The sequence below is a fragment of the Gavialis gangeticus genome, unplaced genomic scaffold (genome assembly GCF_001723915.1).
Source record: "Gavialis gangeticus isolate Ggan-Ray unplaced genomic scaffold, GavGan_comp1, whole genome shotgun sequence".
Classification (NCBI taxonomy): domain Eukaryota; kingdom Metazoa; phylum Chordata; order Crocodylia; family Gavialidae; genus Gavialis; species Gavialis gangeticus.
The window spans coordinates 22,152,095-22,162,807 of record NW_017729030.1 but is presented as its reverse complement, the minus strand read 5'-3'; the positions used below and the strand labels follow the sequence as shown (position 1 = coordinate 22,162,807).

At 43.3% G+C, this 10,713-nt stretch overlaps 1 protein-coding gene across 1 annotated transcript in view; it reads right to left on the bottom strand.

Moving 5' to 3' along the window:
- Positions 1 to 10,713, bottom strand: part of LOC109301102 (bifunctional heparan sulfate N-deacetylase/N-sulfotransferase 3) — a 176,865-nt gene that overhangs the window by 154,828 nt on the left and 11,324 nt on the right. The window contains exon 2 of the mRNA XM_019522025.1: positions 191 to 907. Within this exon, the coding sequence (XP_019377570.1) occupies positions 191 to 797 (607 nt within the window). The 5' untranslated portion in view covers positions 798 to 907. The remainder of the gene's footprint in view (positions 1 to 190; positions 908 to 10,713) is intronic.

Genomic DNA, 10,713 nt, shown 5'->3' with positions numbered 1-10,713 from the left:
GCATTTTTAGCAACAGGTGGTGGAAGGTTTTCTGGTGCCTTTACTTTTGCAAATATCACAGGCTGATAGGCTGAGTGATTAATTTGGAATACTGTCCAGTCATTTCCAGGCAAGGGGCCTTTATCAAGCTTTGATGATTTAGTCACATGAAGCAATGGAGAATGAGGATTAATACAACAGTCTTTAACACCTAGATTGCTGTGAACATGAAAAGAGAAACCCTTCAACTGAAAGCTCTGCAAGCTGTTCTCACTGCCTCTATAAAATCCAATGACACCCACTCCATATTCTATACAGTATTTATCTAGAAGGCCTCTGTTCCAGGAGTCCATATTCACATACTTTAAAATGTTTTCATATATAATGAGAACGTATTTGCCTTTATTTTTATCTATAAGCACTGGAAGATCACCTTTCCCAGGAGCAATCTCTATGTGGTATTGAAATCTGCTGGATTCTAGAATGGTTATTATATCTTGACCAAGTGTTGAATACTGGCTTTCCACAAACACCAGCACAACAAGATCAGTCCTCAGGGGATCAACGGGCTTCACTGTCTTCAGTTCCATCAGTTTGTATGGCAACAGCTGAAAATCACCACATTCCATGTCTGAAGAGATCTCAGAAAGTTCATTTTCCTGTTTGTAGCCATTATACAAATAGTAAGCAGAAATAACAATGCTCACCATACAAAAAGTGGCAAGCAGGATAACTGTTCTTTGAAAATGTCTGTGAAGTTTCATGATAAAACTCATGTTGTATACTTGCCTTAGACTGTTCCCAAGCAGCAGCAGCATTAAAAAAATTATAAACAGCTTTCAACAACTTGTTCCAGTCCTGTTTAATAATTTATGTCACCATTGCAGCACATATGTCTATCCTCCACAAGCTTTACAGAAGGTATAGTCTAGAAGAAAAGAAAATTAGAGGTTTAAGTCATGCATTAAAATATCATTGCATTTTAATTATCCTATAGTAGGCAAATCATTGCTAAGTATAGGTTTGAAAAATCAAATGTCTTTTTTTGAAGTTTGAAACAGTGTTAAAATGTTTTCTCCCCTGTACCATTCACTTTTTTTCACATTTTACAACCAAACAAATTTCATCTCTACATTTCCTAGCTACACAGGCTGAGATCAGAGATCTCCTCCAGTCCCACATAATAGCCAAATCTCAGCTAGCCTGTGTACCTGTGTAACAACCATCATGTTGGTTGTATTGATCCTAGAACAGGGACTGGCAAAATACCAGGCACTTTCATCTCGCCCGTGGGCATCCACCAACTAATTGTATCCCACTCAGCCCTTCAGTCCATGAGGGTGGAAGGGAAGTGCCCATGAATACACACCCCTGCCAACATACCCTACTGCGCCTCACTCCCACCCTTGTGGGTGGAAGGGCCTGGCTCAGCCAGCACGCAGCTTCTGGGTGGGGCTGCTGCTGCCACTGCTACAGTCACTGGGGGACTTGCTTGGCTTCCCCGGCGTCCTGCTCACTCTGGGCAGTAGGTAGGGAAGTGTTGGGGGCAGGGGCACAGCTGTGGCTGGGTAGAAGCAAAGAGTGTGGGGCTGGGGCTGAGGGCACTGCGGAGCCTGCACCCAGGAGGGTGGCAACAGTGCAGAGCTTGGGTGGGCAGTGTGTGGGTGTGACGAAGCGTGTGGGGAAGTGTGGGGCCCCTCTCCCCACACTCACCCCACAGCTTACAGCCCCGCCAGCAGCAGGCAGGGGTGTTCATGCCTGGCACAGGTGCTGGTGCCTGGCAGCATGTGGCTCTGGCCAGTGCTGCACATTGCAGGAGGAGCACAGCCTGGCCAGGCTACCTCTATCGCTGGCGCTACCTGCCACACATGTGCAGCCTCTGCACTCGTGCAGCGCTGGAGGGAAGTCCCTCCGTCAGAAGTGGAGGGGAGCCCTGGCCACTGCTTCCCCATGGAGTCCTGGGACCTGCACAGCAGAGAGCGGCACAGGCAGCTGGCTCTGCCACATGGAGTATCCCTCTGGTGGCAGGCAACTATGGGGGCTGTGCATGCACAGCAGGGAGTGCCAGTGATAAAGGTGGCCTGGCCGGGCTGTGCCCCTCGCCCTTACATGAAGCGCTGGCCAGAACCACACACCGCTGGGCAGCAGTGCCTGTGCCAGGCATGAACGCCATGAGCATGCTTATCTGCTGCTGCTGTGCCATTGGGGTGGGGGAAGTGTGTGGAGGGGATCCCCCCACACCCCACAAATGCCACACGCCCACACCCTTCACCCACACACCCCTATATACACCCCCCCAACATATCCTATGCCCCACACACACACAGTCACACCCCACACACCCACACACAGAGTATACAAGTCTATGAATTTATTTTTTGAGTTATTTAGTCACCTCTATGTACAGTATGCAAACACAAATCATAACACACCTATTTTTTGTAATAAAATTAAAATAGATTATAGTAGGTGTTTGACCTTTAGTGTATGATTTGGTTTTTTTCTGGTTCTAAGATGGCAGTCCTCCCTCCCAAAAGGAGTATTTCCAGGAGGCAAGAGGAAGGACTTCCAGTGGCAAGGCCAGGGGTTAGGGATGGGACTTCCAGTCCCAAGATGATGACCAGGGGGTGGGGCAACTATCAAGGGGTGGTGCTACCCATGTGGCTCTCAAAAGCTCACCAAACTTCATTAAGTGACTCTCCATGTGAAATAATTGCCTGCCCCTGTCCTAGAATGTTAATAATAGAGGATGAGCAAAAAGTGTTTCAAAAAGTGTTTCAATGGGAGTTAGAATAATAGAAAATTGAAGTTGGAAGGAATCTCAGGAGGTCATCTAGTCCAACTCCCTGCTCAAAGCAGGGTCATGCACAACTAGATCATCCAAGCCAAAACTTTGTCTATCCAGGTCTTAAAAACCTTCAAAGATGGAGATTGCACAACCTCTCTGGGTAACCTGTCCCAGTGCTTTACTATCCTCCTCGTGAGAAAGTCTTTCCTAATGTCTAACATAAACTTCTTTTGCTGCAACTTGAGACCATTGCTCCTTATTCTATCATCTGCCACTCCTGAAAACAGTCCAGCTCCATCCTCTTTGGAACCATGCTTCAGGTAGTTGAAGGCTGCTATTAACTCCCTCCCTCAGTCTTCTCTTTTCCAGACTAAGTCCAGTTCCCTCGACCTCTCCTCAGAAGTTATGTGCCCCAGCCCCCTAACTACTTTTACTGCCCATAGCTCTCCAATTTGTCCACATCCTGTCAGTAGTGGGGGGCCCAAAACTGGACACGGTACTCCAGATGTTGCCTCACCAGTGCTGAATAGAGGGGAAGAATCACTTTCCTCAAACTGCTGGCAACACTCCTACCAATGCAGCCCAGTATGCTGTTAGCCTTCTTTGCAACAAGGGCACACTGTTGGCTCATATTCAGCTTATTGTACTAGTGGGGAACTCCACTCCACTTGGGGCACTCCACTTGATACTGGCTGCCAACCAGACATTGAGCCATTGACTACTACCCACAATGATCCAGCCAGTTTTCTATCCACATTACTGTCCATTCATACAACCCGTATTTCCTTAGCTAGTCTAGTGCCTAGCTAGCAATCTAGATACTAGACTAAGCACCTAAATACCTTTACAAGTATAGTCCTAAATTCCCTTCTTCATATTGGTAACTTCGTATTGGACGCATCCTGTGGAAATCAAACACAGGAAGTGTGATACCAGAGAACTGCAGAGGTGCACATCCCCTGCCAAACCCTAAATCCTGCCCCAGTGTGCACAGGAATGTCCGTGATGTCTGACCAAACATTTATACAGTAGAAAAATTATGCTTCTAATCTTTATATTTTAAAAAACAAAACCTTTAAGGAGGGAGGGAGAGGGGAAATCACTCCACACAGGAGATTTTAGATTTTGCAACACAATCTTATGTCAACATTACATTGAAATACTCAAGTTAAAGTTGCATGAGCTCATGAATATATATATACATTTTTAAACTCTGACACATTGTATGCATGGATTCTGCTGCAATTCTTTCAGTATGGTCATGTACCTTCTCAAACAATGTACTATGACCTTCCCCCCACCTTTAATGTCCAGTATATACTTGTACTATTGGGCTGTCTGACACACATCTTTAAATACTATCTATACAAACATACAAAGTAAAAAAGTAACCTAATCTTTGTAAAACATGCTAAAAATTAAATTTAACATCAAAGAGCAGCAGTGAAATTTGCTGGTGCGTACATGGCATCTAATTTTGCATTTTATGTCCAAAGTTTAAAAAACTGCTGACAGTCAAAAAGATAATATAATGGAAAAAAATTTAAATGTCTATCTAAAAAACAAACTAGAAAAATATTATAATGAAATTAGTTTAAATATAAAATAAAATGAAATATTGCAAGATGTAGACTTAAGGTCATAGCAACATTTGTATAATACTGTATAGCAAATAACAAATTAGTATAATCTCATAATATATCATAGTTCATAAATATAAGGGGACACCTTTAAGTTTGCACATGAAATCTTAAATCAATCACTTCCTGACTTTTGACACTTAACTAGAGAGATATCTTTCACATACTTGTAATGCATTTTTAATAGAACTGAAAATGATTTTTTTTTTAAAGTTAAGACTGAAGTCTCTCTAAATTTAGTCAACAGCCAGTGCTGATGTGTATAAAGTCTATGGAGTTTCACGCAATATTTGTGAGTACCTCCAGAGCAAAAAAGTGCATCTATATGCAAAAACTAGCAGAGATGCACATTTACACTTTCTTCAGGAATATGCTAATGCTCATTTTAGAGACCTAATGAAGTTTCGGTCCACAGCATTTTGTGCTCTGCACTGTTCTGCCAAGTGAGCAAAAACAGTCTTTTGCTAAGAATTTCTATTCCTAGAATTTCACTAGCTTCATTTATTGTTGGTACACAAAGCAGAAAATAATTGAACAAGACCTAGTAGGCTTGTGTTCCATAAGATATGCAGAAAATTAACAAACAGATAAAGAAAAAGTTTGGTAGCAAAAGAAATGTTGGGCTTTGTCCTACTCCTAATAGTCCATAGCAAAATCCCCACTGATTTGCATCAAGAGAGGAACAGATCTTTTATTTTGAAGCATTCAAAATGCATGTTACCAAAATAGGGTAGAAGCAAACAAAGTACTTAACAATGTCTTTTCAACTTTCTCAGCTTTAGCTACATCCCAACGGGGGAAATAAGGAGTATAAGCACAAGCTAAAAAAAAGATGAACAGCAGCACAAGCTGAGTAGAGAGAGGCATCCGAGGCTGCTTTAATGAGAGCTTGGCACTCCAGTTATAGCCTACATAAAAGCTGGACTATGGACAAGGAAATGAGCACACAGCTGTATCTTATTCAGATGATGATTACATTTAAACTCACCAAACAAACCTATTCTCTGCCCATAGCTTTCCTTTTTTTACCCTTGCTCTTTAGAGTACAGGAGTAGGTGCACAAGTATGCTGACACTATGCTCACTAGAAAGGCTTAAATTTAACACTTAACTTTATTTGTCATTGGAAAAACCCTTATACTCTTGCACTGGAGCACAACAGACTTGCACTGTGTTTTTCACAAACATGGATTGGTTAAAAACACAATAATTCTAGAGTCACTGGTCTGAAAAATACGCAATTTGCAAATTATTATAAAAAGACTAAATAACAACTCTGTGCAAGAAAACAGCACTGCCGGAGACGTTTGAGAGGCTATTCACCTAGTCACCGTCACACATTTATGTTAGATACTATGGAGGGACCATCGGTCTAGCTAACAGTAAAGTGATGGTTAATCAACAGGGAATATGAAACAAAAGAAAAGCTCAGTCTTCAGAGACTGGGATGAAATTTAAGTAGCACGTTTTCTGACAGGTGACTGTTCGTTTGTGGATACAACTCACGCCTGAGAAACTTACCATCACAGTTTTGCATCTCTAGTTGAGCTGGCTGACAGAAAATGTACCCTTAGGTAATTTTTACGAGTAAGTTCATGATTAATAATTCATTGTAATTTACTTTTTACTTACTGAACACTGTCAGCATGCTTTGTGTCTATCTACGCATTAGTGTCCAATAATCATGGCATCTGAACTTTAGTGCACAGCCCTATACTGCTCTTGGATTTGCTTAGGATACTATATTTGATCAGAACTGACTTTTGTTGCCATAGGTGTGCATGTGTTCACACACAAAGCTAAGCCAGCCAGACACCAGTCTTCTGCTGAGTAACACCGTCTCCCTGAATAACTCAAACCCTTATCAGACACACAGCTATTGGTCTAATGACAGGGTGAGTGCACCTACTACCACAGGCCCACAATCCTTCTGTTCCTGCAAGAGTCACTGCTCTGGTTTTGAATGTCCAGGGGTCAGAATAAGTGGTCTCCATCCTGCCATCAAAAAATACCCAGCATGCTTGGGAAATGCCTCTTTCACTGCTAGCTCTCATTTGTAAGCAAACAGAGGAGATAGTGAGGGACTGCCACCAAAACACAGTGGCTCCTGCCTAGAATAGGAAAGAAATAGGCCCTGGTAAGACCAGCTGGGAAGCCATCCCAGGAAGAAAGAAGTTTCTCCAGGCATTACAGAAGAGGTGCAAGCCAAGGGCTACAAAAGAAACAAGCAGCAGTGCTAAGGAAAAGCAAGGGATCTGCAGCAAGCCTATTACTGTATTTACTCAATTCCAAGATGGCATTTCCCCTCCCATTCAACATGGGGAAAACAAAGCCTTGTCTTGGGGGTCAGGTGAAAATGCAGCAGCTGCAGTCAGAAGATGGTGCAGGGATCCGCTTGCCAAGGCATAAGGCAGTGCAGGGTCCAGATTAGAGGCAGGCAATGGCAGGGGAGGGGGCAGAAGGTAAGTGACAGAGGGACAAGGGGTGAGGTGGCAGGGGACCCAGCATGGAGGAACGTAACAGCACAAAACAATAGAGAAACCTAGTGTGGGGGCAGGGTGAGTACTGGGGAGGGACAGCGGGGCAGGAGGCTGGACTGCCCCCCCTCCACCATGCCGCTCTCTGGTGCCTCCATTCTCCCATCTCCCCCTGCTGCTGCTGCTTTCTTGGACCCAACAGAAATAAAGATGACTCCCCAAAAACTAGATTCTATGCATGGAAAACTATAAAACAAATGTATATTTTTCTATACATGGGATCGACTTATTAAGGGTCATCTTAAATTTGAAGTATAGGACAAGGGCACAGAACAGAAAATGTGGAGCTATGTTATAGGCTAATTCTTTTTACGAAGAGCTTCATATTTGGAGAGGACACTACTTTCACCTCAGTCCCTCCTGTGGATTCTCATATGAACTAGAGGATAAAAATCTCTGAAGTACACAGTGCAAAAGAAAAGGAAGGGGAAAAAAGTTAATCCTGCTCGCCTGCAGAGATGGAGATCTTTGAAGCAAAGGAAAAAAGTGGTTTCAGGTAAATACTACATTGCATGACTTAACTGCATTTTTTTATTTTTTAGTTTGAGGTGATATCTGGAAACCTCCAACTCTTTTCCTTATTTAAAATGATGCCCTTTCACTCACTGGAAAAGAATAGACTTTTACAGTTGTGATTTTATTTCACAAACATCTACTAGCAATAAAATAACATTAGAACCACTTGGAGCATTTTAACTGTAACATATCAAAAAGCCATTTCACTGCAAAAAAATTGGAAAAAATAGAGAGTGACCTGCATACTGCAGCAGAAGAACATAAAACATATTCCTTTGCAGGCATTCAAGTGCCTATTTACTTGGAGGCACAGTCTTTGGCAGAACATTTTTTTTTGAAGAAAACTTTGCAAGCACGTAAAAATGTTAAAGGCGGCAGCCCAGTTTAAAATGAATCACTGTCACAGCATGTTAGGGAGAGGTAGAGGAGAGTGGCATAGCAAAGCCAATATTCCTGTCCCAGGGGGCGTGTTTTTCTTCGACTTGCAATGCTAGGCAGCGTCAGCAGTCCTTACTTCTTTGCTAAAGTATCTTGCAGTCTTGTACACAGAGATCCCTTTTATCCTCAGAGACATAATAAATAAAATCCAGTAGATCCTTTCTCTGTGATTTCTAGGTATGGCAGCTCTGCTTCTTCCATCATGTCACTCAGTAAAGAGTTATACTGGTACCACCACTGAACAGTCAGGCAGCCATTAGCTCATGCAATCCTGAACTGCCTGTAGCATCTACCATCTCTGAGCCTTTGTCACCCTCAGGAGTGATGTGCTGAACATAAGAATCACTGCCTGTAAAATAATGTTGTCAATATGGATGGTGCTTTTCCAATACTCATAGCTGTTCATTAACTTTCCTCCCTGATGATTTTGGGACTACACAAACTTTGTGCAACTCACCAGGCCTAGAGCTGCACAGAAGCAATTGGATGCATTGCTTTTCCTACTTAAATACAATGAACAGGTCCTTAGTTTTGTAAACTGGTGTGGCGCTACATTAACTTTAATTGCCCTGAAGCAAGCTGCTTTGCAGATTGCCCATAAGGTCTTCAAAAGAAAAAAAGAATTTTAGGGAGTTCTCATAATTTGTTTGTCCCCCTTCAGTAACACTGCAATTTAATAAACTGTCTTTCTCCGTATCCTCAGCTGAAGTGTCCTTGGGAGAGACAACCTCAACAGCTGTTGAAAACTGACCCAGAGGAGGAAACAAAAGGTGTGTGGGGATGAAACAGGAGCCTTAAACTGAAGTGGTGGGTTTTAAAAAACACCACTTCAATTTAGGGCTGATTAAACCCCCATGCCATGCACACACCTTACCTGCCTCTCAAGTGGGGAGGGAAGGGTGAGCTGCCGGCAGGTGGAGCAGTCTCTGGGGTTCAGGGAGGATGGAGGGGGCCGCTACTGCCGCTTCCCTCCCCACAGGCTTCTAGCTCGGGCGGTCCCGGGGGGCACCGCAGCCATGGAAGGAAGCACCAGGTCTCTGAGCAGCTCAGGCAGGCTCCAGACGGGGAAAAAAAAAAAGATCAGGTTCACCGCTTTTCTTGGGTGGAGCCTGCTTTCCTGGGCTGCTGCTAGGCTGCCTGCACAGCCATGGAACTGCACAGATCCAGTGCTTTGGTCTGCAGCTGTAGGGGCAGCAAACTAAAACTCCTCAAAGAAGTTTTAGTTTGCTGCGCCCCAAGTCATTTAAGGCACATTACGCCCCCAAATTTTCTACAGCAGCTGGAATGAATGTGCAATATGCTGCCGAGGCGCGCAAACACCGACACCATTAAAACAGTGCAAAAGCATTTAGCTGGCTTTAAAGCGTCATGCACACACACACCTCTCATTTTGTCTACACACGGCCAAAAGAAACATACTAGAGCTGACCTGTCTTGTAAGCTCTTCACTCTACAGGGGCTGCAAACAGATAAAGGAGGGTGGATGCCAGAGAGAGAAGGCTCAGGAATGGGTGGATATCATGCTGCAGGATGTTGAAAAGGACAATGAGATGCAAAGAAGGACACCAATCTCATGAAGCTCCTCAAACAACATGCCAAAACGTTGCAGGCTAATATAGAGCAAAATACCCAGGGGCCATCTCCATAACTCCTTCACATGCCATGGACAAGTACCCTTACCTGCCCCTCAATGTGAGGTGCAAACGCTGCCGTGAGTGGGAGGGGGGGAGGGAAGGGGAGAAAAACAGAAAGAAGACTATACATATCCAAACCTTTCGCACTTTTAATACTTTTTAAATGATCTGTAAACAATTTTCAGGTTTTTGTACAAAAGAAAATATTTTCAATAATGGATTTTAATAGTCTTTGTCTATAAATTGTACTGTTACTGGGCTTGTTTGCATCAAATAAATTCACTTTCTCTCTTAATTTGATAAAACAAAATAATAACATTGATTAAGATAACTAGGTAACTTATCCTGAAGTCCTGCACATTAAGTCACTATCTGTCATAAGAATGGACGCCATTATCTTATATGCCATTATTACTTATTATTGAGATGGTGCACACAATAAGAAAAAACTTGCCCCTCACTTTCAGACACAGCACTGACCTACTCTTTTAAGGTCACCCTTGGCTGAACAACTCTGCAGAAAGTTTGAATTTAACTGCACGTATCTCTTTGTTTTTTTTAAAAATGGGCAGACAATCTATCCACTGCCACCCAGTGGGCAAGGTTTCCTCTTTCGCTTCACAAACACAGTGTAATCCATGGCATGCACCAGTAATAATAGGAATATCAGACTTGATGAGATTTAGCCTAGTCATGAGACATAACCAGCATCCTTTCAACTGAAAAAAGCATGTGCTCACTGTCACCCTGTGCCTACTTAGACAGGAAGTGAATCTCTCTTTGCTATATCCGGTAATGCAGGCACACATCACAACTGAACCATCCTTAAATGTTACTGATAAGGAGCCATTTTATAATTACATAAAGTGCTGTGGCTCTTACACCAGGGGGTAGGAGTGAGTACTCATCATACTTTGCAACTGAGGGGTAGTAAATACTTACTCCCATGTTTTGGAGATCCCAGGGAGTGGGTGACCTGTGGCTGGGCTATTTTCACTTTTCCACTTTCCCTTCTCTCCTAAACATGAGTTCACTAAACTTCAGTTGACTACAGTCTGAAGTATACCTGCCTGATTTGAGGGGTATGGTGGGGGGGGGTGTATATGTGGGCGCCTGGCTCCCACGCCCATGAACGGAAGTGCTGGGCAGGCTGTAATTTATTTGTGGGTGCCCATGGGACAG